The sequence below is a fragment of the Scatophagus argus genome, chromosome 14 (assembly GCF_020382885.2).
Source record: "Scatophagus argus isolate fScaArg1 chromosome 14, fScaArg1.pri, whole genome shotgun sequence".
Classification (NCBI taxonomy): Eukaryota; Metazoa; Chordata; class Actinopteri; family Scatophagidae; genus Scatophagus; species Scatophagus argus.
In genome coordinates this window covers 13,036,962-13,052,591 of record NC_058506.1, presented here as the reverse complement: position 1 = coordinate 13,052,591, position 15,630 = coordinate 13,036,962, and the positions used below count along the sequence as shown (strand labels likewise).

Sequence of the window (15,630 nt, the reverse complement as noted above, 5' to 3'; positions counted from 1 at the left end):
TTACCATCACCTGTGTGTCATCAGACTGTACTTCCTCTGTGTTGTATGGAACACCTCATGTTGCCAGATTTCATCATAAGTATGTATTTTATGTATTTAACTTCAACAGCATGACACTCAAAGGTTGCTTCTCCTGTTTGTCGGTCCAACCAGCCATGACTGTTGCAGTCATGCTCATGTCAGACAAGCTGCATACAATTTCAAACAAAAAAAAAACAAAAACAAAAGAAAGATGATTAGTGTTTCAGCACCTTTCTAAAAGAACAATGAGAGAGCATCCAGTTCATTGTGTTTATGTGCTAGTTGTTTCACTGAATAACTGGCAAGCTTGTGTGTATTTTTCTTTTCCCTTCACAGACGGAGTTGGAGAACATTGAGGCGACACAGGGCATGTCTTCAGAGACGGCGGTCACGTTCCTGTCTCGTCTCATGGCCATGGTGGACGTGCTGGTGTTTGCCAGCTCTCTCAACTTCAGCGAGATTGAAGCTGAGAAGAACATGTCATCAGGAGGGCTAATGAGGCAGTGCCTCCGCCTGGGTGTGTGTTGAATTCATTCTTAAGCAAATGAGTAGGGCCACAATTAACAGTTATCGTTATTATTATTATCGTTATTATTTTAGCATGTAAGACTTAGTAAAAATAGCTGGAAATAGTTGAAACCCAAAGATAATTAATCACTGTTTCAAATTGTGTACACAGAGAAAACCAGCAGTGCACCATATTTACTTGCTGAAAACACAGAATTTGTCATTTTTTCTTAATAAATCACTTAAGAATTTGTTGCAGTCAGTCTGCAAATCAATTATTTGGTCAATTATTTGATTAATTAATTTGATTAATTAAAAAAGGTTGTTTCAGACAACCTAAAAGTGGTGTCCAAAAGATGTGCATGCAGTCATTCAAACGATACAAAATTATTTTGTGTCTTTATATTTTTGAATTTTTCTTTTCAGTTTGTGGCTCTGCTTATCCTGTTCAGGGTTGCTGGGTTATCACAAGGCACCCCCTTTTTTGCTTGTGCATATTATAGTTATTCTTGTTGCGTCAAATAAACGTACCTCCATAGCAAATCTGTGCATCTGTAGTACATCAGAGGTGCCAAAGAACGGATGCCAATAAAGAGTCTGCCTGATTTATACCCACTTCAGTTGTTTTCAAAGAAGAAATGCTCTAACATCTTAAAAGCCCCCTTCAGTAGATAATACTTACAGGTTTCATTTCCACCTCTTTGTGTCCATCAGTATGCTGCGTGGCAGTGAGGAACTGTCTGGAGTGCAGGCAGAGACAAAGAGATCGGAGCTGCAAGTCCTCTTTAACCAGCAGCAAGTCACAGGACAGCCTCCACAGTGCCTCCACCACCAGCAAGGTACCACACACACACAAACACACATTAATCACACACACATCTCACACACAGCACTTTAAAAATCTGACACTGAAAAATGCATATGTATGGCACACCAGATTTGACATTCTGTCTTCCATATTTAGCAGGATCCAGACAGACTCCTGCAGGATGTAGACATCAATCGTCTACGAGCTGTGGTTTTCAGAGACGTGGTAAGCATGTGTTTGCGTGTATTTTTAGTACATACAATATGTATGCGGGTACAAGAGCAAAGGGTGTTTACTGAATATATTTCTCTTTGTGTGTTATTTTGCTGTAGGATGACAGTAAGCAGGCTCAGTTTCTGGCGCTGGCAGTCGTCTACTTCATCTCAGTTCTCATGGTATCTAAGTACCGGGACATTTTGGAACCGCAGCGGGAGATTGGCAGGTCCACCAACCTATCAGGTAGAAGCATCCGCCATGAGATCAACTCCCCTACTAGTACAGGTGATTCTCTTTTCTTTCCTGCTGCATTATCCTCAGTGTTAGAGTGTAATTTCAGATGAGCAAGCAGTGACTCATCATTGTAGTGCTGGCATAGTGAATGCAAGCCTCCGGCAAATAACAATACCTTTGTCAGGAATATGAGACAGAGGAAGAAAGAGAGAAGAAGGGTATTACTGACACAGAAATAAAAGCTTACAAGCGAGAGGAAATGGCTGAGAATGGAAAAAGACAATATGTTTTGCAATTTGTTGACAATGCATTTTACAAGAATAAACAGCATTATTTTTAATTGTATCGCTGTTTATCCTCATAAAATAACATGTAATTCATTTCTTCCCCCATTCTGCAGAGCACCCATCCACAGCCTTCGCTGACCGTGACAAGCAGACCCCCACTCCTGTGGACGACTCCCCCCGGGCAGGCCTTCCCCACACAGACTCAGGCATTGGAGAGGAGGGCCATGTGGCGGGGTCCTTGAATGGCTCGGAGATGGGCCTGGGGCTCGGCCTCGGCCTGGTGGGGAGAGAGACAGACAGAGACAGGGACATGGGAGGAGTAGGAGGAGGTGGGGGAGGAGGTGCAGATCTGTTGTGTAGCCTGTCTGATGTTAGGAGGTCGCAGGAGAGCCTTCTGGATTCTCCCCACAACCCCAGTTCTACCCCCAACTCCAACCAAGCCCCACCTTCATCCATTTCCAGCATCAGCCAAACAAACAAAGGCATCAATGTCAAGGTGGGACTGTGTGAACCCCCCCCCACCCAGATATGTGTACTGACACCCATTATGTTCACCGCATTTATTCTACTCTGCGTATTCCAATGTGTCCTTGAGCGCTTACAAAGTTTGGATGGTCAGTTCAGAGCTGTATTTTTAGCTGTCATTCGGGTAAAGATCCACATATCAGAATTTTCCCCATCATTAAGTCTTAGGTGTTTTACCCAAGCCATTACGGGCTCCTTCTAAGTCAAAAGAATGTAAAATCAAAGTGAAAAGCATTTAACTGACTAAAAGCCTTTTCCAGGATCTAATGATTATATGGTCCCCAGTGGAAGATTTATCATTAAGATTTTTGAGTGTTGTTTATTTATTAGTTGCTCCAGCTTTTTCAAATTTTGGACACAAAATGGTCCAAAGTCATGTAAAATTTGTTGTTGTTGCTGAAAAATGTACAACTTCCTACTGGGAAAAGACCCCCTAATCTTCTGCTGAATACTTGGGCCTTAGTGATGTGCTCCTTTCATTGAGGTTATATGAGGTGAAGTTGTAAACATGCAGAATTTTCTTACTCATTTGTATTCTGAATATACTTCTGGAAAATGTGCCTTGCAAAGCCTACGCTGAAAGAAAATTTACAATCTTAAGACACACTTTTAAGAGGTTGAAAAACAGCCAACAATTAGAGGGGCCACTGAATTAGTCAGACCACTGAACAGCTTGAGTCCGGTAGTCACCAGACGCGTTGTTCTCTCTCAAATGCAGGAGATCTTGAAGAGCTTGGTGGCAGCTCCAGTGGACGGCGGGGATCTAGGACAGGAGTCTGGTCCAACGCCCTATCACCCGGACCCTGCCCTGAAGACGCACCCCATGCTGCCCATGCAGTTCCACTCCTTCGACAGGTCAGTCTCAGTTTCCAGCTCAACCTACAAGAGGCAGAAGAATAGAGTCAGTGGAGCCTGACGCCAGCCAGTGAAGATAGATAGATAGCCCTTACTGCTCATTTGTTGTTGTGCATTAGTATACTGCTATTTGTCATACATTAGTTACATTAGTTTTTCAAAAAACAATTGCCGCAGGAAGCTGCTTGAAATTGATTTAGAAAATGATTCGCCCTTTCGAACAAACCTCTTTGGATGGTAAAATTTACAAGATATACAAGCATTCATAATGTGCTTGACTTGCCAGTAGTAACATTAATTTCATTTTTTTTGTAATAAACCTCCAATACTGCAGGGATAAGAAAATCATAAAAATGTTAATTTAACACAGTGACTTGCTTGCAGTTTATTTACATTTACATTTGCAGTGCACCATGTGTTTTGGAAGAGACACGTTGATTGAAAATTAAATTAAAATTAAATATAAAAAAAAACAGTAAAGACACAATAACAATGATTTGTTTTCAGTAGTAGTGATACCATAATTATAAACCATGACTGAGTTCCATTTTCATCATTTATTTTCCCGTTTTTACATCGATTGTGGACAAAAGTCTCACAGTGATGGAGATATTGTTGCTGAATAATAAAGTCGTTTGACATGGACAGAGGCTCACATGTTCCTCTCTTTTCCAAACTGTCAACATATGGACTCTCCACTCTGTGATGACCTCCTTATATCTTCTGTGCATCACTCAGTCTCCTTGATCGTGCCCTGTGGCAGTCCTTGAGAGCTAAGTTATTGATTGAAGAATATATGCATAATAGATCATAGATGGCTCTATATCCATCTTCAAGTTATCTGCGCCATGAACTCGATGCCTGTCTGACTCTTGCAGACTGCCTTGATACATCTGATCCATCACCTCATACAAATTGATACAGACATACGGTGTTTTTAAAGCAACATACTGTATGTTAGTTCTTCTAAACAATCATTGCTGTATTATCAGTGCTTTTCAAATTTCAGCGCTCACCATCCCTTGATTTTTCTTACATGCTTGTAATGATTGATCTTTTAGGAAAGAAATTCACATTTTATTGTGCTACATATTGATAAATGTATGAATTATATTAGCAGAACGTCCCAACATCCTTCCAGCTGCCTGTCTTGAGTTTTCTTGTGAAAGTCAAACAATGCATCTTAAAAAGGCCAAAAAACCTTGGCAGCCACAGTCCAAATTCATTTTACAGGATAGAAACTGAAATCCCTCATCCTCTCAGTTTTTCTCACACTGACCAACACACAGAGCCAAGACATCACAGAGGAGCATTCGATAAAGAAACTTGTGCGTGTATAGCTTGGCTGAGGTTCTTGTGTCTCATCTCTTTTAGGAGTGTTGTGGTTCCAGTCAAAAAGCCTCCGCCTGGCAGCCTGTCAGTCAACACTGTGGGCACACCCACCACCGGTGGAGCAGCCACTGCTGGCAGTACACCAAACATATTTGCCGCTGCGACAGCAACACCCAAGAGCATGATCAACACTACAGGTGAGAGATAACACACACAGACAGTGCACTATTAATTTAGTTTCTAAATCTATATCTTTGGTTATTTTTAACCACATAAATTTTTGCACTGCATCTGTTCAGCGTGCGTTTCAAGAGAGGCAGCAGACAGACACCTGCAGTATGACAAAGGTGTTTGTGTAAAGGTCCTCCAGCGATTCAAATGCTGCTTGATGAGCTGGATTTCTTTTCTTTTTACAAAGCTGCTGTCCTTTGATGGGTAGGACGAACTAGAATAAAAACAAACTGAACCAACAACACCAGCATATTCTTTTATGGATACTTTCAGTCTGTTTCGGAAGCAGGATCCAGATCAATGCAGGCTATAAGATATATTGGCCATTAACAAGAAAGTTCACTTTATGAACTCTCCTGTGCTGGCACATGTACCTTTCACACAGCTCCCATTGGATCAGGATAAAAAAAATAAAAACAAATAAAGAGAAAAGCATGTATTGGACTTGTTTGACCCAGAAATAGTATTAGATAAGAATAAATTTACAGGATAACAAGATAAGAATCAAATAAACATCAGCTGACATGCAGATCAGTGCTGTTTCTATGCAGCAGATCCATTGTAGCAGACTGGATTTGTATTCAAGGCTCAGACATATTGTACTGTATCATACATGCATAATGGACAGGGACGGGATTTGTTCCCTGAAATGGATTCGGTATATTGATTGCAAAGCTATTTTCACAAAGGGGAGCCATTACCAGAAGACAAGGAGCAGCATGTCAGGTGAAATACTATCCGAATTGAATTTGGCCACAGCCGATCAGGACATTAATACGTATCCTTTGTTATTATCCTGCACACTAATCTTGGTCATGTTTCATTCATGTCACTAAAACACGTCTTTTTTTTTTTCATCACTCCCCCTCCTTGGCCCCCTCTAGGTGCCGCAGACTCTGCCTCCTCATCCTCCTCCTCTTCTTCATCATTTGTCAACGGTGCGACGAGTAAGAATCTGCCAGCGGTGCAGACGGTGGCACCCATGCCAGAAGACACTATGGAGAACATGAGGTCAGAGCTCTCCACATCACAAAGCTTTTTATCGCTTCAGCCATTCACTTTCCTCCCACTCTTTCTTTTCCCCCCTCCTTTTGGCTTTTGTTTTTACCTTGATTTGTCTGTTTTCTTGGGTGCCGGTTGTTTTTTCCACCTCATTCCTGTCCCTCTTTCACTTAGGTCTTCATCTTTCCCGAATTCTCACTAGCGGTTCACTCTCACAGTCAAACATTATATAGTCAGATTAGATAAGTTTTGTATGAAATTAGAAACAACCAGGGTGCAGCCTAGATGACAATACCTGATATTAGTCATTATTTATTTATTTTTTTAAAATGAGCATTATAGATGCAAAAAATATTCAGAAATGTTATCATGAATAATCATATTTTTTAAACAGAAAAACAAAGCTTTAGTTCCCAGTGTGACAGTAATGCCATTTCTAGGCTGAATTATCAGCCCTAAAAAGGATATTGGACTGATTCCAATATTGCTCTATAAAGCTGAAATCAGCTGATAAAAATCAGCATGGTGAGCCAGTAAAACTACTTTTTTTGTGCTAACTCATGCACATCTTTTGTGCTACACTACGGTGCTCTTCATTTCTGACATGCTAACTGTGTTTTAATGTTACGGTACAACAGTATGGACAGTCCTGGTAGATATCACAGTGCTAATTTGAAAACATGTAAATAAAACTGTCATGAACATAAATCTGTGTTGTAGTTGTGTTTTGCAGACATCTGACACTTACTAATACATATATAATCTGAGACTGTTAATAGTTAGGAAGCAGTATTGCAATAAGAACTAATATTTTCTGTCAATGTACTCTCTCCTTAGACATGTCGGACAGCTTGTTTTGATGTGTGCAGTTACGTGTGCTTCTAAAAGTGTACATGCATGTGAGAGTGAGCGTGTGTCTGTGTGTGTATGTGCTCCTTAATCAGTGTGCATGTCTGTACGTGTGTGTGTGTGTGTGTGTGCGCGTGTGTGTGTGTGTGGTTTGTATTGCAGTGCCTATTGTGAGGTGGCGCAGTGTGCGCTGCGCAGCGGTCAGACGCCCCCTGAGCTCAAGTCTTTTAGCTCTCTGGCAGGCTTCCAGGCAGCTCCCCGAGATGCAGGACAGTGTTTTAGGCAAGGAGATACTCGTCCTGTCCCCCACACCCCCACCCCCACCTCCTCTTCCTCCTCCTCTGCCTTACCTCCACCACACACCCTCTGCTACGCCCAGCTACTACTAAATGTTCCCAGAATGTCATGGGAGAAGAGGCAGACATCTTTTGTTTCAGACCAGCGGCTCATGTTTAGTGAACTCTGTCACTTCTGGCATGGCCGTCTTCTCACACTAACCCCAGACTCAAGATCAGACCTGAGTCAAACTGTCTTTGCAAATAACTGTTTTAGATTCTGCTGCAAATTCAGCAAATGCCACTCATCTGGTAGTCTGAGCCGGTTAAAATAAAACTCAGATTTGTAAACACTTGTGACCCAGGTCTGTGTCAGAAATCACATTTTTACAAGGACAACAAGTTGCACGGCCATCATAGATTAGTTTGCTTTGCTGTTCTCGTCCTGACTTATTTCTTCCATCTCTTAATTGAACATAGAGAAGAGAATTACTCTGCACATGCTCTACACCTGCACACGCACACAAAGGCACTAATATGAAGATGTGCAGGACTTGGAGGACAAGTCATGATACAATATATGCAATGTTTCTCAGTGCAGTTTGAAATAAGGGCAAGTTGCATTGTTTTTGGCAGGTTTAGCTTAATTCACTTCCAGCTTCACCATCACACAATGCTCAGTTGATTAGCTCAATGATTAGCCTTTAAAATATCGTCTCATCAACCTTTCATCACCAGTACTAACCCAGACATAGTGCTTCCATACCAAACCATCATGCCGTATGCCGTATTCACTGATTCTGTAAATTTTTTCTGTCTTCTTTGTCCATTTCAGACAGTTTTCTATTTCTTTCTCTTTCACGTCTCTTAGCTTGCATTGTCCCTGCTCCTGCCTGGTGCAGTTTGTCCTGTGCTTTCCTCTCCTGCCTTCTTCTCACCTATCTCTGCTTCTTTCTTGCATGTCAGCCCCCCTCCCCCCATGCTCTTCTACTGTCATGTGTATGTTGCCTTATTTATCTTCACTTCACTCCCATTCTCTTCATGTCTTTCTTATTTATTTCCCACTGCAGCATCACCACCAAGCTGGAGCGTGCTCTGGAGAAGGTAGCCCCCCTGCTGAGGGAGATTTTTGTGGACTTTGCCCCCTTCCTGTCCAGGACGCTGCTGGGTAGCCATGGGCAGGAACTGCTCATAGAAGGTACAGGTGCTGTACACGGCTCCTTTTTCTCTAACTGGCGTCTCTCTCTGTGGAGTCTCCCCATTCACTGTCTCTCACCGCGATGTTTGTGCGTGAGAACGACTGAGCGAAACACAGAAACGAGCGGGTGAACGGGTGAATGTGTTCCTGTGTGATTAGCGGTGAGTGAGTGAGCGTGAGTGTCTTTGGGCTGGCTGCTTCACTCATTCGTCAAGCAGGTATGAAGTCAGGATTTTGCACTGTTCTCAGGCAGCTAGCTAGATACCATTCTAATGTTTTTAGATCAGATTATGCTCAGTTTTAGTGTTAATATAGCACTGGTATTGTAGATTGTATTAAATGTCGTCCCTCTGCCCACCTGCTTCCTGGCGTCCTGTTTTCGTGATCCACTGTCTCAGTGTTAATCTCTCCCTCCCCTCACTTCCTGCTCCTTCCTCCTCCTCCCCCCCACCCCTCTCCTTCCTCACCTTTTTGTCTCTGCTGTTTGTTCCTGTCTTCTCTGTTGCATGCTTTTTATAAACTTGACTACGATGACTGTATGCAGTTGCAGAAACCAGTGACACTACAGTGTCTTCTTTGATGATATTTTTGTGTCTCGCAGCGATATGGTGTGTGTGTGTCTGTGTGTCAGAGAGAAGCTCCTGACTGTGCTGTATGTCTCTGTGCTGCAGGTCTGGTGTGTATGAAGTCTAGCACTTCTGTGGTGGAGCTCGTAATGCTGCTCTGTTCTCAGGTTGGTAACTCCTCACCTCTGGTGTCTGTCTCAGTTTACTGTCCTCACACATGTGACCCGTGTTGTCAAAGCTGTCCACAATTTGCCTGATTTCTAACTCACTCTGTAAGTGTTGTTTTTAGACCCGTTATGATTCTGTAAAAAAGCAGCTGCGCACGGGGAGCTGTCGAGTAATTGATCTGGCCTGTGAGGCAGTGTTGACTCTAGGATGAGCGCATTGCAGATGTAATGCAATATCAGTTTAAATGAATCATCCCACAATAGTTTTCCCTCATCAACATCAGGGCCACACAAAGTAATTTTTCATGGCAGTCATAAACTTTTCTTTCTGGATTTAACTTTAAAGAACTAAATAAAACAATAAACGCATCACAGCTTCATTGAATTAGCCAAAATCTCTATTTTAAGAGAGGCACTTACCTTTACAGAACTTTCAACTGATGGCGCAGGTGACCGGAGTTCTTTTTCTTTTATATTATGAAGTTTGTCTCTCTATTCTGTCTTTTTCTTGGATTCCGGCTGCCTCTAAGAGTTCTTGTCCTTGGATTAGCCCCTCAGTTTTTTCCTCTTGCTCTTCTTTTCCTTTAATCCAACCACTTTGGTCCCTGCTTTCTTCTCCTTCTTATTTTGTTGCTCATTCTTCAACTGCACCTCTGCTTTTCTGGTCCATTTTAACTCCAGTGATCCACTGACAACTGCTTTCATCTCCTACCACTCTCCTCACTGCCCTTTCCTCTCACCACTCCCTTTCGAGCCGGCTGCTCGTCAGCATGTATAGTATTACCCCTGGCTCCGGCCTTGTCTGCCATTAGAGGCCCGAGAGAGCGAACCCTAGCCCAGATATTGATCCTCTGGATGGTGGGGGGTGTAACAGGAGATGTTCCCATGTGTCCTTAACATACTTAAGAGCTAATGGAGCTCTGATGGTTTGAGGCTTTCAGGAACACTCTTGTCCCGCTCAGATTTTTCCACTCCCATATAAACAAACACCTAAAACACTTGCATATTCTTAGCCGGATGTATTTTCATCAGAAAGCTCTTAGGATGTTCTTCATTCTTATGTTGAGCTGTTTTGTGCTCCATGTGTACCTTCACACTGGTGGTGATAAATGATGAAACCATATATTTCCTGTGTATTTTCTACTTGCCTGAAATTATTTCTTTCAAGCCTGTTTGGATGATGTGACAGCATATACTGTGATACCGCTGAAATTTCTGAGGAATTTTCCACCATAGCTCTGGTAACCCCACACAGTCTACATTAGGCCATTGCTGACAGTACTACAAATTGATAAGCAGGACAGATTGATGGCAACATTGAATTTACAGGATTTTTGTGAGTAGTAAGTAAGATTCTTTTTAGGTATTTCATTCATAAAAAATATCAGAGTCTGGTTATTTCATCTATAAACAGGTTTATAAATCAAGACAGTGTGAGAAGCATAAACTGAGAAGTAAATGCAGTATAATACAGCTTAATCTCTATCAAACCATATTAATTTCAGTTCATTCTTGACACTTAGGAGTGGCAGAACTCCATTCAGAAGAACGCCGGACTGGCTTTCATTGAGCTCATCAATGAAGGAAGGTAATCCATCACTCTGACCGATTATCACCCTACATGCTTTCCTGTGATTCACACATTAACACCAACGCTGTTATCAGTGCTTAACAGCTAATGGGTGTGATAGAGCCCTAATGAGAACCTTGCCAGGATAAGTGCATGGTGCTGTGCGTGTTCGGTGGGAAGTCGGATCATTAAAGTGCCGTCGACTTTACAGTTAATTTGAGCTGGTCTGTTATCACTGCCTGTAATTTTGTTGTTGTTGTTTTTAATTTCAAACTGTTAATTGCAATTTTGGTGCCAAACATAATTAAAGTACAATTCAAAAGAGAAGGGGATGTCACGCAGTGCTACTTTTTAAACACGCCGTTTACCCATAAGCACATCAGCAAATTCAATGCCCAATCTTATTTCTTTAATTTAACCCTCCTGAGGAAAACTTGCTTACGTTTGGTCTAAATTGAGATTTTTTTTGTAAATGGAGGGGTTGCTACTGGCTCTCATTAACTTCCTCATGCTTCTCACCCTGCCGACCCCCCCCCACCCACCAGACTTCTATGCCATGCCATGAAGGACCACATTGTCCGTGTTGCTAATGAAGCAGAGTTCATCCTGAACAGACAGAGGGCAGAGGATGTACACAAGCATGCTGAATTTGAGGTAAACAAACCGTCTCCAGTAAATACCTGGATTTTTTATTCTTATGTTATTCAATTACTTATTTGCATATTATTGCCTCCAATTAGAACACGTAAACTGATCCTGAATGTTCTATAACTTGTATTTTGTCATCTGATTTTGCTCTGTTTATCAACATTTGATCCTTTAAATGCAACTAAAGTAATTAAGTACGATTTTGAGCTGCTTGTACTTCCAGTATTTCCATTTTCTGCCACCGTATACCCCACTACCTTTGATGGGGAAATACTGTACTTTTTAAGTTTACATTTATACAATAACTCATATCAGTTCTTGTATGGGCTGTAGTCAGCAGGCTACACTAACATGTGATTGCATATGGAGATGAATACAGTATCTTCTGTACCAAACTGCTATGTTTGAAGATCCTCTTATAAAAACCTAAGTGACTTTACATGGTTTTTCTTCTGAAGGCTCAGCAAACGAACACACTGTACAGCAACTGTCTCCCTGTCACCACTTTGTCCTAATTTCTCCTCTTCGGTTTCTTCCTGTTTCTCTTCCCTGTTTAACTCTTCACCTCCCACTCTCCATCAGTCTAACTGTGCCCAGTACGCTGCGGACCGGAGAGAGGAGGAGAAAATGTGCGATCACCTCATCAGCGCCGCTAAGCACAGAGATCACGTGACCGCTAACCAGCTGAAACAGAAGATCCTCAACATCCTGACCAATAAGCACGGAGCGTGGGGGACAATGTCGCAGAGGTGAGCGGAGGGACTGTGTGTCAAATGATACTCCAGGACACTTTTAGATTACGCAGGATGTCATTTGACTGTGCTCACGTGAAAATGGAAAACATGAAAACGGTATCGGTATGTGTAGTGATTATTAAGTCAGCACCGCCTATTACGTTTTTCTATATCATCAAGACTATGGAACGTTAAACACATTTCTAAAAGATAATATGGTCCTTAATAAGCAGGACACATACCGCAGTCAAGTCTTATTTAACACAAATTGTATTTTACATCGGCCACAGCAAGCACAGACAGCTGCATCCTAACATCATCTCCTTATTTAGCACACTGACGTACACACATTAAATCAATGATTGCTTGTTATCGAGATCTGCCTGCAGGCTGACAGCTACTCTGAGGACATGTGATTTAATCGGAGGACATGTGGCACGCAACATCTGAAGCCTGTCTTCCTCATGTCACTGTTGATTGGAGTAAATTGTATACTGCGACGTGCAGGCTGTTAATGAACACCCTTTGAACTCAGATGAAAAACTAATTAAAGTCGAATTACATCTGAAGTGCTCTGCCCACCAGTGATATTTATTTATATCATCATTCACATAATGCTTACTGTCGGTCACACTTGCCTGACTGAGCCTTCCTTCTCATCTGGTTTTCTCAGAAACCCTCTTGGCTTTAATGGGTGCATAAGTCATTTTAATGTTTTTTTCTCTCGGCATAAAGCCAGTCATTGATGTTTGTCTTCTTATAGAAGAGCATTTCGACTCTAGGACTGACAGTTTTGGAAGTTCCTTCACCTCCAACTCCAAGTTTAAATTTAATGTCCCTGAAAGAAAACTCCCAAAACGCACACTTTGTTTACCTCCTGTCATGTTAATGACTCCTCTTTGCTCCTCACCTTTTTGTGCCTCCAGCCAATTACACGACTTCTGGCGTCTAGACTACTGGGAGGACGACCTGAGGAGGAGACGGAGATTTGTGCGAAATGCTTTTGGGTCCACTCATGCTGACGTGCCACTCAAAGCTCTGGAGGACTACGGTTAGTGATGTGTACTTATGTAAACATGTTGCACAGGGTCAGTATCTGCTTTTGTTTTTTTTTTTTTGTTTTTTTTGCCTTTTTTGTACACACACAACTCTTACACCCACATGCTTAAAAACACACTCAAACAGGCACAGAAGAGGAGGACGAGGGGCTTAAGTCGAAGAAGAATTTTCGCAGCCAATCAGTGGTCACCCAGAACCCAGAGGCGGAGTTAATGCTGGAGGGAGACGATGACGCAGTCAGTCTACTGCAGGAAAAAGAGATCGATAACCTTGCTGGTGAGATGCACAAAGACACACACACACACAGACACAGACACAGACACTATGCTACAGCACAATTGAACCTTAAACTGTCTTTGACTCTTGTTTTTAGTCCGTTTTCATCCCAGATTTTTTACCTCCAAAGGCAAGTTGGACATTTGAAAGTTTTCCAGTTACACTAACCATCCGGCTGATTTATCTGACTCAAGAAGATTAAATCACATTCTACTAAAACTGATGCAAATCTTATTTAATCCAGTGGTTCCTCTGCGATTTACACGCCTGATGTTGCTTAATCAGTCTAAATTAACATGAAGTGACTCTATTACTGTATTTGTAACCTGTTAAGTGTGATTGTTGGTTGTTATTATTGTCACCAGCCTCAGTCAGTGCTATGAATAGAAAAAGTAGCACTACCTCTGTAAAACATCTGCCCTCCGCCCCTAGGCCCTGTGGTTCTGAGTACTCCAGCTCAGTTGGTAGCTCCAGTGGTGGTGGCTCGAGGCACTCTGTCCATCACTACTACTGAGATCTACTTTGAAGTGGATGAAGAGGATCCTGCATTCAAAAATATCGACGCCAAGGTAAACTCTGCTTTTCCTTATTAATGTTCAGGTACAAGAGATTTAGACAATTTCTCAATGGGTTGTGACACGTAACTTTGGGATTAACTGGTAAGTCTTTATTTATGTCAAAATATTTTTCTCAACAGGTACTGGCCTACTCAGAGGGTCTGCATGGCAAATGGATGTTCAGCGAGATCCGAGCCGTGTTCTCCAGACGCTACCTACTGCAGAATACTGGATTAGAAGTCTTCATGGCCAACAGAAGTAAATCTGTTGATTACTTTCCTGAACATACATTTATCTCTCACCATCTGCCACCAAAAGCCACCAATTGCATTTTTTGATTACTGGTTATCAAAGGTTCACCTTGGCAAGCCTGGAAATACATAATGAATGGCACAGCAGGTTGCCAGAAATACCACATATGTTAGCATGTGTGTGTTTCTTCCTAAAGTTTTTTGACTTTATTAATGAGTTAGACTCTCTAGACAATCATTTTCATAATCATAAATAAGAACAGGACACCATCATGTATAACAAACTCTATGTTGTGTATAAGTTAACACTATCTGCTCTCTTCCTTCCTACAGCGTCCGTGATGTTTAACTTCCCTGATCAGGCCACAGTCAAAAGAGTCGTCTATAGTCTCCCACGTGTGGGGGTAGGAACGAGTTATGGCCTGCCACAGGCCAGGTAGGTTCAGGATGTAGTCAGTTGGTCCAACCCCTGTTCTGAGTTTGAAGTGGATGTGTGTGATAAAAAGAAGCAACTTTAATGCGTGTGTGTGTTTGTGTGTCAGGCGAATTTCCTTGGCCACTCCTCGTCAGCTTTTCAAGTCATCCAACATGACTCAGCGCTGGCAGAGGAGAGAGATCTCCAACTTTGAGTACCTCATGTTCCTCAACACCATTGCAGGTACAGTCCAGCTTCAGTCATATTTCATGACTTCTCATTCTGCTACGGTGGATCTTAAACTGTAAATAATATGTGGACACACAATCATGTCACATGTAGCCTTGTTTACTCCAAGATCAAACAATTGGATCAGTTCAAAAAATAGCTCCCACTTCTTCATTTTCTCTCTTTCTGCTGCGTGACATCAACATTTTCTAGCTGATTTGGTGTGAACATTTTACTGACATGAACCTATTTGGTTTCTCAGCAGGATAACAGAAATTGCTGACTTGCCTTTTTGTTGTTCTTTCTCCCCATGCGTGTGAAAAAGAAGCTAATGCATTAAAGGGCTGTATTGAAGAGATCAGATAAAAACCTGTAAGATTTATAGAAGATAAAAGCTGTGTCAGATGCTGTACCTGCTGAGCTTCAATTTGCATAATAACAGTCTCCAGTGTGATCTGTGCATACATACAAAGATATATGAATACATGCAGGCGTGATAACAATGGACTATGTATAACCAGTAATTTGAATTTCTGTCTTATTGCTTTTTCAGTCCGTGGTGTACTGGAAAAAAATAAATTCATATATATTCTAAAATATCTATAAATAAAACAATATGTTATCTGTACGTGTATGTAATGAAAATGCAGTCTCGTGTTCTAATACACATCTAGATAAATGACAGCCAGTGAAAATTTGTTTAGAGGCCTTTATATAATGTTGGCGTGTAGCAGCTTATTAACAGCTTGCGCTTTTATGTCACTCTCTGTTGGAGTGCCTTTTATCACGCTAACATACAACCTCAGTTGGTTTAAATGT

The 15,630-nt window shown here is 41.7% G+C and overlaps 1 protein-coding gene across 21 annotated transcripts in view; it reads left to right on the top strand.

Moving 5' to 3' along the window:
- Positions 1–15,630, top strand: part of nbeaa (neurobeachin a) — an 86,793-nt gene that overhangs the window by 62,877 nt on the left and 8,286 nt on the right. For 6 of the 21 annotated variants that reach the window (XM_046410679.1, XM_046410681.1, XM_046410682.1 and 3 more), the window contains 20 exons: positions 358–538; positions 1,243–1,367; positions 1,493–1,561; positions 1,669–1,837; positions 2,187–2,569; positions 3,317–3,453; positions 4,828–4,982; positions 5,901–6,027; positions 7,030–7,149; positions 8,213–8,346; positions 9,012–9,073; positions 10,597–10,661; positions 11,189–11,297; positions 11,874–12,040; positions 12,952–13,076; positions 13,211–13,360; positions 13,793–13,929; positions 14,058–14,175; positions 14,502–14,604; positions 14,711–14,826. In XM_046410679.1, coding sequence (XP_046266635.1) covers positions 358–538; positions 1,243–1,367; positions 1,493–1,561; positions 1,669–1,837; positions 2,187–2,569; positions 3,317–3,453; positions 4,828–4,982; positions 5,901–6,027; positions 7,030–7,149; positions 8,213–8,346; positions 9,012–9,073; positions 10,597–10,661; positions 11,189–11,297; positions 11,874–12,040; positions 12,952–13,076; positions 13,211–13,360; positions 13,793–13,929; positions 14,058–14,175; positions 14,502–14,604; positions 14,711–14,826 — 2,752 coding nt within the window. The remainder of the gene's footprint in view (positions 1–357; positions 539–1,242; positions 1,368–1,492; positions 1,562–1,668; positions 1,838–2,186; positions 2,570–3,316; positions 3,454–4,827; positions 4,983–5,900; positions 6,028–7,029; positions 7,150–8,212; positions 8,347–9,011; positions 9,074–10,596; positions 10,662–11,188; positions 11,298–11,873; positions 12,041–12,951; positions 13,077–13,210; positions 13,361–13,792; positions 13,930–14,057; positions 14,176–14,501; positions 14,605–14,710; positions 14,827–15,630) is intronic. The other 15 variants (XM_046410680.1, XM_046410678.1, XM_046410692.1 and 12 more) reach the window with 5 other exon arrangements.